Source organism: Notothenia rossii, assembly GCF_949606895.1.
Source record: "Notothenia rossii genome assembly, chromosome: 7".
Lineage (NCBI taxonomy): Eukaryota > Metazoa > Chordata > Actinopteri > Perciformes > Nototheniidae > Notothenia > Notothenia rossii.
In genome coordinates this window covers 34831312-34846049 of record NC_136905.1, presented here as the reverse complement: position 1 = coordinate 34846049, position 14738 = coordinate 34831312, and the positions used below count along the sequence as shown (strand labels likewise).

Below are 14738 nucleotides of genomic sequence, written 5' to 3'. Positions count from 1 at the left end.
ACAACCTGGAGGGTTCAGGTTGCAGCCTCCCTTGTTTGTCTCTCAGCCTGGACATCCAGCAGTCGTCTATGATTACATACTCATAGCCCAGCTCCTTCCAGCCATCCTCAGACAGCCGGTCAGCCATGTCTCTGAACAGACCCTCGCTGTGGACACCATGGACAGAGCAAAGGAAGATTTTTACAGATTTCAACTGAATATGGTGGAAGGTTTAGTAATTAGTTTAGTTCAAAGTTGGCCATTCATTAAGGACATTTTTCCAAAGTAACTCCATTAACAAAGAGGCACAGACACAAACATGTTTTACTGTGCCTGGATTTCGTGGTTTAACACACTTTATACATATTTCACGTTACAATTTCCAGGAGGAAATTGGCTTAGTAATATCTGTATAAACTTGTTTAAAAGATTTTTTGTCACACCAATTAATTTGCAAAACACAATTTTCCTATGCTGTACATATTTGGTTCATAACTAAAACATTATCCATCATTTACATTTAGAATCAGATTTAAATTGATTGATAAATATTTGGAGTAATCCAGACATGTCCCTTTTGATCACACCTGATGCAGTTTTTTGGATCATCTTTACAGGCGATATCACAGCGAAAGCGTTCCCAGGCCATCCATCCCATTGGTGGAGTCTTCAGCAATCCATTGTCCAGAGCAATGGTCAGTGAGATCAGGGCAAGGAGTTGAGTTACTGCTAAGGGCCCCATTTCTAAAACAAAAATGTAAATGTTTAAATTACAGATTTGAACATTTACTCATACACAGAATACACAATACATGTTTTTTTTTGACAAGGTAGTAATGATCTATGGTCCTGTTTTTGATACATTTCAGTGTGAGTTGTACAGTTTTTTTTGTTCTTATTGTGCAGAATGTAGAGTTTGACCACTTTCAGTGCTTTAGCATCAAATCACATTTGATCTGCTTTCATGACTTAGGCATTAACTGACACTGCATGTTATTTTGCGATTTCTAATCAACGTTAAGTTCAACTACATTCAGTGTTGCATATGGTTATCATATACGTTTTTGTCTTGAACGTTTTTTTTTATATGTACACACAAACACACAATTATTTACACTTCTGAAAAGCCATGTTTGAAATAACATGGTCCTACCTGTGTAGCTGAAGCTTCAGCTTGCTGTTGTGAACTCTCTGTGTGTGTGTTTTGTTGCTGCAGCATATGACTGCTCTCTCTACTTCCTGGATTTTCCCCTGAGCTGCAAGGCTGCAACACTTATCTCTTCCTGGTAATGTGAGCTAAGTGTCATGTGACTGCTCAATGTCACATGATAGAACAGGAAACAGGCTTACACTAGTGTTGTGGAGGCATATGTTGCATATTGTTTTACTTTCCATACTTTTGTTGTTTTTTAACCATTTGTAATTTGTATTTTTGTATTTTTCCTTTATATTACATATGTACTGTATCCTGCAGTCAGTATGATGCAGGTGTTGCTTTAATGCTTTAATATCAATGGTTGAAATTAAATATCAGTGCTTTCTAAGGGACTTCTCACAAAAAAGTGACTATAAAGTCCATGCTTTTCAAGTTAATATGTGTAAGGGAAACTTCTGTGTAGCAATGCAGTGGGAGTCACCGACTCATGACGGTGACACGGGATGAGCAGGAGCTTTGATGTCAAACACTGATGGTTTATTTAGGAGTTTGGGCCGGAGAATTCACATCACAAGTCCAAGAGCCAGAGGTTCTGACTTCACGGTAGAGTTGCCACGTCAAATCTGAAGAACTCTACCCCAGATCCATGTATTTAGCTAGTTCAGAGAGAATAATCCACATTGTGCATAACAAGATAGAATCATAACACCTCTATCAGCTGACGCCAACAGGCAGGAACAGGGAGACACAACACTGAGAGCACAGCAGCCAAGGTTACAGGTGCATGTGCTCAGTCAGGACAGTATGAACTGATAAACTGGGTCAAAGTTATGGACCTTGGAAAATATTTCCCCAACAATATGTGTATACTTTAATAACACATGACACTCTAAACTGAGAAAGAGGTTTGTTGGGAACATTTAAAGATAATTTGATCAGTAACTTTATTAATTTATTTTCTCTTCAGATGACACAGGAGATAATGAGGATTAAATTCCTTTGTATATTACAGTCGGGTTTTCCTTTTCCTCCCCTGAAGCTGGAGGTGCAGACATGCGGCCGTTCACCTGGAAAAACAGGTTTTGCAGCATTCACACGTGATTACTTGTCTTTACTGTATATGCCATTTATTTAAAATAACTCCCATGTATTTAATATGAGAGAATGTATTTAATTTGCACAGAGAGCTTATCCTCCTTGGAACCAAGGGGGAAAAAAACGTTTTTCCTTAAAGGGGACCTATCATGCAAAATGCACTTTTGAACGTCTTTTATACATGAATATGTGTCCCCGGTGTTCCAGGGAACTCACCAAGTTTCAGAAAACACAACCCTCTCTATTTTCCTCCATACCCAAATCTCTAAAAAAGGGGCTGCAACGGATCTGATAAAAACTGATCCAGATTTGAACACTGTCCTGACGTCAGGACGGTGGCGCTACGGCTATTGGGCCATCTCTCCACCTATCAGGGGAATGTTGGGTTGGGCCATGGCCGGCCATTGCCGCTCGAAAGCGCTGGAGACGCTGTAGTACATATGCCATGCCTGTAAGTGGCGCTGTAGTCTGCCACAAAAGCAGCAAAGAAGACTTCCCTAGCATAGTTGCCCTTCTGTTTATTCTCCGCTGTGGCTCTTTTTCTCCCTCCCCGAGGCAAGTGTTTGCTCCCGCTGCTCTAATTCAATGCAATCCCTCCCCTTCGAAGCAAGCACTGTAATTCTCTCCGGTTAGTCCACCAGCAGATGACAAACACCCACCTCTCCGCCTCTTCCAAGGAACGAGGGGACCGTGCGGCAGAGTTTCAGTTTTTTTTTTTTTTTTTTTTTTTTCTTTTGCCGGTCAAGATGTCCGTTAAAGTTTAAATCTGCCGGACAAAATTAGAAAAGTGCCGGTCAAAGGTCTTCTTTGTTATTTATTGAGCTTTAAAACAAATGAATAACGACTCTATATAATAATATAATAAAACACGGAGGACGGAGATCTATTTTTCTCCCCCTCTTCTGACTTGATCAAAGCATGCTCCCCTCTCCTGCAGGGGGGCGTGGTCAGCTGCAGCTCACAGAGTCAGCCCCCTCATCACACTCTCACTCCATAATCGTCCAGGAGCGACGTTTGGTCAGAGTCCCGTGGCGTGCAGTTGTGACGCTCCTAGGCTCCTTCAGCTTCATAAAGGGACGCAAATAGCTTTCAACTGATTGCAATGTATTCCCATCTGCGGCGGGATTTGACGCTCATGGAAGCACGGCATTCGTTTGTGTCAGCTGCCCTTAAAGGCAATGTGAGCGTCCATTCCCATTGGATAACGGAGAATTGTACTCCCGGAAGTAAGTATTCCCCTTACTGTCGATTGATTTTACAGTGATATCTGCACTACTCATCGACTAAAAAACACCAGATTATCCTTGTTAATTACACAACATTGATTGGTTTAAAATTGTGTGCAATGCTTTTGTATTTTCCCCCTTCGATTCGGAGAAACAAATATTTTTTCAGAGTAAAGGATGGCAGAAGACACTACACTACCCAGAATCCCCAGCTATCGTTTAGGATTACACCTTGTGCTCTGTTTGACAAACCCCGTTTGTTTTCACCATTCATTCCAATGGCTGGCGTCTATGTCACGTGATCTTCAAATGTCTCACCGCAGAAAAAAAAAAAACATGGCCGAACTTCGTTTTATTCTCGGTGGAAAATGCCTATGTTAAAGTTAGTTTGGCCATTAAAATGCGTTTTGATGTAATTTGATTCGAGAAATATGAGTTGTTATTTCAGATTATGTGTGTAGTGGATGTACATGATCTTTAGTTTGCTAGTTATTACGAAGATTACTTCAGGAAATTGCGTCCATAGAACGTTTTCATTGTTACCAAGGTGATTGCTAGGGACGCTGCTATCGATATTATTTCTGTTATGTTGTGTAACTTTTTAATGGTGTTATCTTTATTGCTACCCCCTTCCCCGTCAATGTATTGGTCCACAGCGCAAACGTATTAGTTTAACAAAATCCGCATCTAAAGATACGTTATTTTCCCCTGTGCAATTCCAGTCTCACATCTCACATCACATCGTCTTTAACAAATAGACCGAAAACATTTAAAAAAAAATAAGATAATACTTTATTCCGAGTGTGCTTGCTTTTCTCTTTGAAAGTCATCACATAACGGCATTGTAATACACGGTTCGGCTGCATTAAATATGACATATCTGCCGTAGTTCTCTATTTATAGAGCCCTGATGAGAACACTTCTAGACAAACATGAGGAACTGCCGCCAACACTGAAAACGTGACGTGGATCATAAATATATCAGGAATTAAACAACATCTTACATTTCTTTTCACACAATACGTCTCTTTTAGACCCTCCAGAAAAACGCGATTCTGCGATCGCAGAATTTACCGCATAATCAGCAAAATGGCGCAGATTTTTAAAAGGCCGCATATTTATCAAAAGGCCGCATAATCCACGCATTTTTCCACACAAAGTTGAGAAGAAAAAAAAGTTAACTCGTCTTGACGTGACGTCATCAGCTCGCGCATCACAGAATGTAAACAACACTGTATAGAGCTCATTTACCAACGAACATTTCTACTAAAGACCGGGCAAAAAGTGGGGGGAAACTATTCTACACCCCATGCAACTGTGTGTTGGAGCATAAGAGAAAATCGACGGTGGCGACCCACTTTGATTCATTCAAACATTCGAAAATGCTTTCTGCTGCTGCGGACAAGAAAGCCATTCAACTCACGTTCACCGAGGGATCAACCTCCAAAACCCTTTCGAGGGCTACAAGAAACGAAGTGAGTAGCCTACAAGATTGAAGCTGGTCAGATAACGAACGAGTAAATGAAAACAGAATGAGGCGGAGAAGTGTGTGTGTGTGTGTGTGTGTGTGTGTGTGTGTGTGTGTGTGTGAGATTAAAATAGCCCAATTGCTTTTACAATAAATAAACATTGAATGTGTTTAATTGAATAGTAAAGGGGTTTAACGTTAATGGCAGGTTGTGTGTGAGAGAGAATAAATAAGACAGCCCAATATTTAAAAAAATTGTGATTCTTTTCCCCCGCATATTTAGCATATTTCGCAACTTTACGCATATTTCGCAACTTCCCGCATAAAATCACATAAAAACCCTGCATGTTTTATCGCATAATCAAGGATTTTAGCCCGCATAATCAAGGAATTTAGCGCGCATAATCAAGGATTTTTGCCCGCGTTTTTCTGGAGGGTCTACTCTTTGCAGGATCAACACTAATTCGGCTGACTTTTATATTTGATCCAATTGGTAGGTAGCCTGTATTTACACCATAAAGGTGCACAGCTGATAGAAAGGGACACCTGGTGTTTAAAGCATGTTATTGAATTTCATTATTTTTATTATTAGATATTAATAGGATCCCTATAAAGTATATTCATTACTCGTTATTCTCTACTAATAGTTCATTAAAGACTGTATATAATGACTATTTTGCACATCCCTTTCAAGATTTCAAGATTTTCTAAGGTTTATTGACATATCATATTCACAAACGGTGTAGTTATGCAATGAATGAAAAACTTGGGTCGCAGGTTCCTCAATAGTGCATTACAAGACATCTATCAATATTTGTGCATACCTCCGGCAATGTTAACTATGTTGAAGCACTTATTTTAACTGATATTATACATATGTATTATACTCTTATAGGATGTATATAGATATTTTATCTCCGGCCTTGTCAGGTATTGAACAATCAATAAATAAAGAACACAGAATTATTAAATATAAAACACAGAATTTGTGCGATTATACTAAATGATTTACAAATAAACACCACTGCATATTTACAACTGTTACACATGCTGATTTAACGCAAATGTTTCCAACTTGGGATCAATAAAGTATATCTTATCTTAAGATGATCGATGGCTACTGCAAAATTTGCCTCTGAACCTTGACAAGTGCATGTTTTAGGCTTATCAATTAATGTAATGTAATGTAATGTAATGTTATCAATTAACAACAGGAGGGGTCTCAAACATAAGACCAGTTGTTAAATAAAGCTCTTCTGACCTTAGCTGGCATGTGGGTATATTATATTAATGCTGCCCATTATGGGCACAAGCAATTTTCACCCATTTATTAATTATATGTTTTAAATTTCAGTTTTTCCTATCCCCTAAACCTCCAGGGATGTACACAGTATACTGGCAACTTCTTATTATGGTAAATACGAAAACTTCTTTTAAAACTACAACTCCCAGTAGAGACGTGCCATAGATAGAGAACATGTTGCGTAACACAATATCGATAGCAGCGTCCCTAGCAACAAGTAACAAGTAGTTAATAATAATAAAAGACATTAAGAAAAAGGCATTTTAAACAGTCATTAAAAAGCAACACAATCTACCTGCATTGCATTACTCTAAACGTGTAATAACGTGCTTTAACCAGTAGGTGTTTTGGGTTAAAAAGCTGCCAAGTTTACAGTGTTAACAAAATAAAATATACTGCTGTTTCTGGTTTAGTTTACGACGGATATATTTAGTTATTGTTTTGATATTTGTAACACAAAAGCGATGGAAAAAACCCAGAGCAACACAGAAAAGATGGTCTTAACATGACCCAGCGGTCTAGTAGTTAATACAAAATAAATAATAATATCAAAACAAAATATTACTACTAACTTTATTGTGAAATTCAAACTGAACGGTAAAAGAATAGTTTCCGGTCTATTCTGAGCCCGATATCTGTAGATAAATAAAAATAAAGAACTACGACAGATGTGTAATATATTTAATGCAGTCGAACCATTTATTACAATGCATTCATGTGATGAATTTCAAAGAGTAAAGCAAGCACTGCTGAATAAAGTATGATTTGATCTTTTACGAAACTTTTTTTTCATATGGAATGCAGTTGGAGGTCAACCAATCACAAAGCTTGAGAACTAATCACGGGGTTTGTCAAACAGAGCACAAGGTGTAGTCCTAAACGATAGCTGGGGATTCTGGGTAGTGTAGTGTCTTCTGCCATCCTTTACTCCGAAAAAATATTTGTTTCTCTGAATCGAAGGGGAAAAATACAAAAGTATTGCACACAATTTTAAACCAATCAATGTTGTGTAATTAACAAGGATAATCTGGTGTTTTTTAGTCGATGAGTAGTGCAGATATCACTGTAAAATCAATCGACAGTAAGGGGAATACTTACTTCCGGGTGTACAATTCTCCGTTATCCAATGGGAATGGACGCCCACATTGCCTTTAAGGGCAGCCGACACAAACGAATGCAGTGCTTCCATGAGCGTCAAATCCCGCCGCAGACGGGAATACATTGCAATCAGTTGAAAGCTATTTGCGTCCCTTTATGAAGCTGAAGGAGCCTAGGAGCGTCACAACTGCACGCCACGGGACCCTGACCAAACGTCGCTCCTGGACTAGGCATTATGGAGTGTGTTGGCCCCCTGCAAAAACAGGGCTGGAGAACAGCAAATAGAGCGAAATGAGGCATGGCTAAAATGCATGATCTGTTTGGTATTTTGAAAATAGAAACGTATAAATATACCTTATAGGTACGGCCCTACAATATATTATTTAAATATAGCATGATAGGTGTCCTTTTAAGTCCAATCTTCTTTTCCTTCTTTTATTTCTACCTATTTAGGGTAAAAAAAAACATCTTGCAATTTAGACTTTTTTAATTTAATTTAAAAAAAATTATTTTACAGTATGTCCACTGTAGAGGACGTCAAGACCATTTTAGTTTGAAAAGACAGCCAAAATTAAAAGATAGGCTATGTAACGTATTATGTCTATAGAGTGATATTAACACAAGAATACATTCACCTTTATTTAAAATATAAATAATTAATTGATCTGAACATTGCTGTTTATTTGGTGACTAAAAAACTAGTTTGGTTTTTGTGAATCTGTCCAGATCTTCAAAGACTTTGTAGTCAATGTACTGGGGAAAGTACCTCATTGACTCCAGTCTGCACAGGCTATAGGGTCATCTTTATGGATGTGGTCTCCATTTGACCATGCTCATAGAAACAAACTTGGCATTCCTGAGGCAATTCTCATTGTTCATGGCTCCACTTAAAATTAAAACAACAATAAGACATACATGCTACTCTTGGGCCAAGTCTTTGCCGCTCGTCCCTATCTGTCTCTCTGTCTGTATCTGTGCGCCCATGGAGCCTCCTGCATCTTTCCCCCCCTTCTTCTTGAGCCTCTTCTATCCCAGGTGTGAACGCCTCATCTTTCTCATCATCTGAGAGCTCAAAATCTGAATCTCCATTAACTATCTGGTACAGAAAATCTCTACTTCAGTTCCGTCTCCTGCAACAATATTGAGTCATTAAGTCCATGAAGATGGTCCTGACGTCCACTAGAATGGACATTTATTAAAGAGCTGTTATTTCAAAACTTGAATTATTGAATTACTATCAGAACTAATTATATAGTTCCTCACATATTAATAAACCAGAACATCTTTGATTTTCATGTTAAAAAGAACAATTATTCAACAATATTTGACTTTTCCTCTTGCTTCTATAAAATGTAGTTGTTGGTATGCCAGCCATTTTGGATGAAAAGAAAGAGGAACTTCCCATTAGTGTTGCACGGTGTACCGATACTTGAAAGGTACCGCGATACCCTGCCGTTAAAAACGTTACGGTTCCTCCGTTTCATTAGTATCGGTACTTTAAGAATGACGGAGAAAAGTACTCCGGTGAGAAAGCGCCGTTTTAATAAGAGCCGTGTGTGTTCAGCGCTCTGCTTCCACTCCATGCACTGCAGCCGTGCCTGCAGTCCCTCCCCTCTCAAGCACGCTCTGAGTCCCTCCCCTCTCTCGTGCACACGCTAGCTGCCAGAGCATGTGAGAAAACGAGAAGCATGGCTGCAAGTTATGGGGGTTATTCCCTATCTTTATTCAAGAGCGCGGTATTTAAATTTGGGGGTGTGGTGACCACGTATTGATACACTGGTTCATAATTCACACATGGAACTACAATTGGGGTTTTGTTTCCACACGGACCTGTTGTGTGTTCCTTATATATATTGTGTGCCCTACTGGCTCTTCCTTTTGTCGTCCCGGGCTGCGACCCGACAACATGTCCTTTGCAGCTCTCTATTAAAGACAACTTTGCACCTTCGATGCACCGCCTCTGACTCCCTATCTCTCGGCACTACATTGGTGACCCTGACATATAAGTCTCGCAAAAGTTTCCGAGACGGACCCGAACACGGCAAAGGAAACTCAGGTTTCTTTCTCGAAATGCCGGGGATTTTTGGAATCGTCCGTTGCTGCCACCGGCACGCGGACTGAGGCTCGGTGCACACCTCGCAGAATGGCTGGGGACGTTGCTCGCCATTCCCGCATCGGTCTTCCAACCAACAGGGAGACGATGCACGACCCGCTGGGTAGGGATGAACCCGATTGCTACCTCCTGGGGCTGTTTTCTTCTGCTCGTGCGGCTGCACGTCCAGGCTGCGCTAGCCTTCGACGACTAGCAGCTGACCTCGTTAGCTAACGGCTACGGCTAGCGGCTACCGACGGCTGCCAGCTAGCGGCTAACGGCTAGCTGCTAACGGCTATCGACCTTTTGAGTTTTTTTTTTTTTTTTCCCTGGTGCCTGAGAGGAGGTTCGACCATGTCTGGTCGGCCTCGTGTGGATCCTCTCACGATTTCACCTACCTTTTTTGGACCGTGGACAGTACGGCCCTTTTTGAGCTTTTTCTGGTGCCTGAGAGGAGGTTCGACCATGTCTGGTCGGCCTCGTGTGGACCCTCTCGCCGTTTCATCACCTCGACGGCGGCTTCTGACGCCACCCGCGCTCTCATCGGCGCCTGGGTGGCACGCTTCTGGACCCCGTCTCGCCTCGGCGGTTTCGGACGTCGCCCATGCCTTTATTGGCCCGTGGGTGGCGCGCTCCGGGACCCTGCCTGGCCTCTTCCTTCGCCTCGGCGGTTTCGGACGTCGCCCATGCCTTCATTGGCCCGTGGGTGGCGCGCTCCGGGACCCTGCTTGGCCTCTCCTCTTACCGCGGCTCACGGTTGGCCTCGACGGCAGCTTCGGACGGCGCTCCGTCTGGCTTCTCCCCTGTCCACGGCTCCTTCCTCCCGGGGTGACTGCTCCTGCCTTACTGGGATTCCGCTCCGTCCTTCCGGAGGTTTCATGCCCGCCGCCGCCGTGCCTTCGCCTGCGGCCGGGCAGCGCTTTTTCCTGCTGGGTTCGCCACGACACCTACTGCAGCCCCCTTACAACGGCCCGTTCCGGCCCGCCCCCGGTGGGGGTGCCCTCGCCCTCGTTATGGTCCCTACCCTCTCATGCGGCCTCCTTTCGTCGGCCCGTTCCATGGCCCGGTCCTCAATTGCGACCCCGCCCTCCTCGGCCCCTGTGGTGCTTCCTCCACGGACGCAAGGATTTATTTTGCCATATTTGAATTCTGGGGGGGCTTGTGTGGTGACCACGTATTGATACACTGGTTCATAATTCACACATGGAACTACAATTGGGGTTTTGTTTCCACACGGACCTGTTGTGTGTTCCTTATATATATTGTGTGCCCTACTGGCTCTTCCTTTTGTCGTCCCGGGCTGCGACCCGACAACATGTCCTTTGCAGCTCTCTATTAAAGACAACTTTGCACCTTCGATGCACCGCCTCTGACTCCCTATCTCTCGGCACTACAAGGGCATACTTTATTGATTTCTTTCCCTCAAACCCTGTCCTCGCACTCAAATAGTGCCTGCTTGCACTTAGATTTGCTCTGCTTCTGCTCAAACTGTACGCTTGCAGTCAGATATATTGCTGCTTACATATTTCCTGTGTTCCAGCTTAAAACCTTCTCCTCGCACTCAGGCTGTTGCACCTTGCAGGTGCGTTCGCTTTACTTATTACAGCGTCCCGTAAGGGCGGTTACTCTTTGGTTTATAAACTTCCACCCTCCATGGCTTAATAACATAGTATGTACTGCACTTGTTTGATTTACAACTTTTGGGGGGGGGGGGGGGGGAGCACAGTTAGTATATATATACCAGCACCTTACATCTACGTTCAGTGGCGGACTGGGACTAAAAATTAGCCCGGGAATAAAATTAAATCGTCCCTCCGTTGCCTTCTGCACAAAACATAGTGCGAGGTGGTTAACAATAACAGCTAGCGAATTTCGTCGTTTAGGTGCTTTTTTTTTCTGGAGATAGGCACTTCTCAATCCACTCCGCCAGAGTAAGGCCACCCCGGAGGTCGAAGTTAACCTTAAATGTTTCCATCTTAAGCTTTGTTAGTTAGTTAGTTTGTTAGTTAGTTAGTTAGTTTCATAACGGACGTAATGTAACAGTTGTAACGGTTCTCAGACGCGGAGGGATACTGACTTGTGAAAAGTAACTACAATTATTCCCTGGATATACGCTCATTATATCACGGCTAAGAAACATCAGATTGCTTGATTTGACTTGTCCGTTTTATATACTAACTGTGCTTACCCCCCCCCCCCCCCAAGAAAAAAAGTTGTACAGTGAAGTACATGTTATGTTAAAAAGCCGTGGAGGGCGGGAGTTTATAAACCAAAGAGTAACCGCCCTTACGGGACGCTGTAATAAGTAAAGCGAACGCACCCGCAAGGACACCTGGCCTCCTATTGGTTGAGGGATTTTGACAGGGTTGTTGCACAAAAGTTTCGAGCGCGCACAGAATAAATCTGAGAGCAGAAATTTCACGAGAGCACAGAAACAGCCTGAGTGCAAGGAGAAGGTTTTAAGCTGGAACACAGGAAACCTGTAAACAGCAATATATCTGAGTGCAAGCGTACAGTTTGAGCAGAAGCAGAGCAAATCTAAGTGCAAGCAGGCACTATTTGAGTGCGAGGACAGGGTTTGAGGGAAAGAAATCAATAAAGTATGCTCTCAAATTTAAATACCACGCTCTTGAATAAAGATAGGGAATAACCCCCATAGCAAGTGGGAGTGCAACTGCCGCTGCGCCTCGGCTTGTTGACAAAAAAGATGCCAGAAGCGAAATTTCTAAGTATTTTAGCTATATCTCTGACAGTGAGGGCAAGCCTACGGACACCACGAGGCCTGTCTGTAAGAAATGTATTAATTTTATTTAATACGAATTCTTGTCATTTATTTTATTTATTGTTCTCATTGTTTAAAATGTTGTGTTATGGTTATGGTTTTGGTGTGAAATAAAGCACAATAATTACATTTCAGACTGTTTCCCTTTTTTTAAGAAAAGTATTGAAAAATAATCGGAATCGCAATTCTTGACTTGGTATCGGTATCGAAACCAAAATGTTGGTATTGTGACAATAATACTTCCCATCATGCAATTTTAACCAATGACATATCACTGGAAAGCCCAGGATGTCCTCTGTACAGTGCAGTAGAGATTGATAGAGTAGCTCAAAAGAGTAAAAGGAGATGCATGTTAACAAAATGTCCACTACAGTGGACATTTGTCAATGGGCTTGGTCCCAGGAGGGACACAATGGGCCAGTACAAAGCAAAAATGAAAAGAGTATTATAAAATACATTTCTATGTACTAGGCATACAAATACATTAATCTCAAAGAGAAAAATGCTATGTGCCAGATTATAGCTAAACTCTCCTTTCCATCTGCACTCCCTGGGCAGGTACCCAGCTAGCGGGGAACGTTCTCACAACTTTGGCTAGCGTTACCTAGGTTCTAATAATGTTTTAAAGAAACGTTTTAATCTGATGTTCAAAGAACCTTTTCAGGATGTTTATTATTTCCAATAATGTTCCTATTTTAAGGTGAACTAAGACATAACGTTTTAACTGCAACATTCAGAGGATGTTTTGAGGATGTTATTAAGCCCCGAGATGACAGAAAGTTTTTTATAAAATTTTCCTTTAATGTAATATGTTAACAAACATGGAACGTTTTGCCTGCAACATTCTAAGGATGTGTTTTGGACGTTGTTGGGGTAACACATTAAAGATGTTCTTTATAAAACGTTCCCTCAATGTTACATGATAACAAATTAAGAACATTTTCAAAGCAACATTCAGAAAATGTTTTCAGGATGTTATTGAGGCCTGAGATGACAGAACGTTTTTTATAAAACGTTCCTTTAATGTGATATGCTTACAAAGTTGGAACGTTTTGCCTGCAACATTCTGAGGATATTTTTTGGACGTTGCTGGGGTAACACATTACATATGCTATTTTATAAAACATTCCCTCAATGTTACATGATAACAAAAGAAGAACATTTTCAAAGCAACATTCGGATAATGTTTTCAGGAGGTTATTCTTTTTTTATAAAACGTTCCTGTGATGGCAAATATTAACACGGTCATGGTCAACGTTAGATTTATTTCTAGAGCGCTTTAAAAAACATTGCATTTGCTTGAAAAGGTTGTTTTAAAAATCTGATGTCACCATATTTTGAATGTTTTTGATGTTCTAGGAAGACGTGGGACGTTTTATTTTGGTTCCCAGAATGTTCTTCTGAAAGGTAGGATAACGTTCTTTAAAAATATTCTTGAAATGTTTGGTGATAACCTTCTTAAAATGTTTTTGATGACCTTCTTAAGATGTTTTTGATAATCTTTTTAAGATGTTTTTGATAACCTTCTTAAGATGTTTTTGATAATATTGTTAGAACATTATGCCCTACTACTCTTAAAATGTTTTCAGCGGGACGTTTTATTTTGGTTCCCAGAACGTTCTTCTGAAAAGTATATAACGTTCTTTAAAAACATTCTTGAAATGTTTGGTGATAACTTTCTTAAGATGTATGAACGCATTGAGACAATGAATAGGACGTATAAAAGCAAATTTGCATGCCAATATGTAATAATAAGATGTATTATTGCAAATGTATTGGTTATAAATGAATGTATTTTAGCTTTAAAGGTCACCTATTGTGCAAAATCCACTTGTTCATGTCTTTTATACATAAACATGTGTCCTCTCTGTGTAAAGAGATTCTGAAAGTTTCAGGAAAAAATATTTGCTCACTTTTTGTCTTGATCAATTTTCTTTAGCTTGTGTAACCATTAGCCAATAACCAACCAAGGTAACACCCCCAGATCTTATCACCTGAATCTCCTCCTAGAGCACCATTGTGTTCTTTTTAACCAAATATCTTGCAGAGGGGTGTTAGGAGTGGCAACCTATTTTTATCTAATGTAAAAGACAGAGAATCAGCACTTTTGAAACAGGGCTGAAACAGAGGGGATTATTGGATGCATGATGCATGATCTGTTTGGTATTTCGAGCCAAACACTTCAGAGACATGTTTGTATATATCTGAGGCCTATAATATATTGATGAAAAACAGTATAATAGGGGACCTTTAAAGGACTGGCCTGTTGTTATTCTATATTTTTCAAATGCTTAAATGTGCGTCCTTTAATACTTTCTGAGTTCAAAGTTGAATTTAAATAAAAAAAGGTCAGACGTTATTAAACAGATGTTCATCTGTAGTTTTTTATAAACGTTACTGGGGGACTTTTTACAGATTTTGGAACAATCCACATTTGGTGCTCTTGTCAGTTCTTGGTGCAGTAGGAGGGTGTGTGTGGTTTGTCCCAGTGTGTGTGTTCATGGTAATTAAGAAAAAATTCTCCCAGTGCAACAGTGAG

The 14738-nt window shown here is 40.8% G+C and overlaps 1 protein-coding gene across 2 annotated transcripts in view; it reads right to left on the bottom strand.

Moving 5' to 3' along the window:
* Positions 1–1265, bottom strand: part of LOC307012997 (alpha-N-acetylgalactosaminidase-like) — a 34454-nt gene extending 33189 nt beyond the window's left edge. For both annotated transcript variants that reach the window (XM_079640220.1, XM_079640221.1), the window contains exons 1-3: positions 1133–1265; positions 567–723; positions 6–146 (exon numbers count right to left, since the gene is read on the bottom strand). In XM_079640220.1, the coding sequence (XP_079496346.1) occupies positions 6–146; positions 567–721 (296 nt within the window). In that variant the 5' untranslated portion in view covers positions 722–723; positions 1133–1265. The remainder of the gene's footprint in view (positions 1–5; positions 147–566; positions 724–1132) is intronic.
* Positions 1266–14738: the final 13473 nt, after the last annotated feature.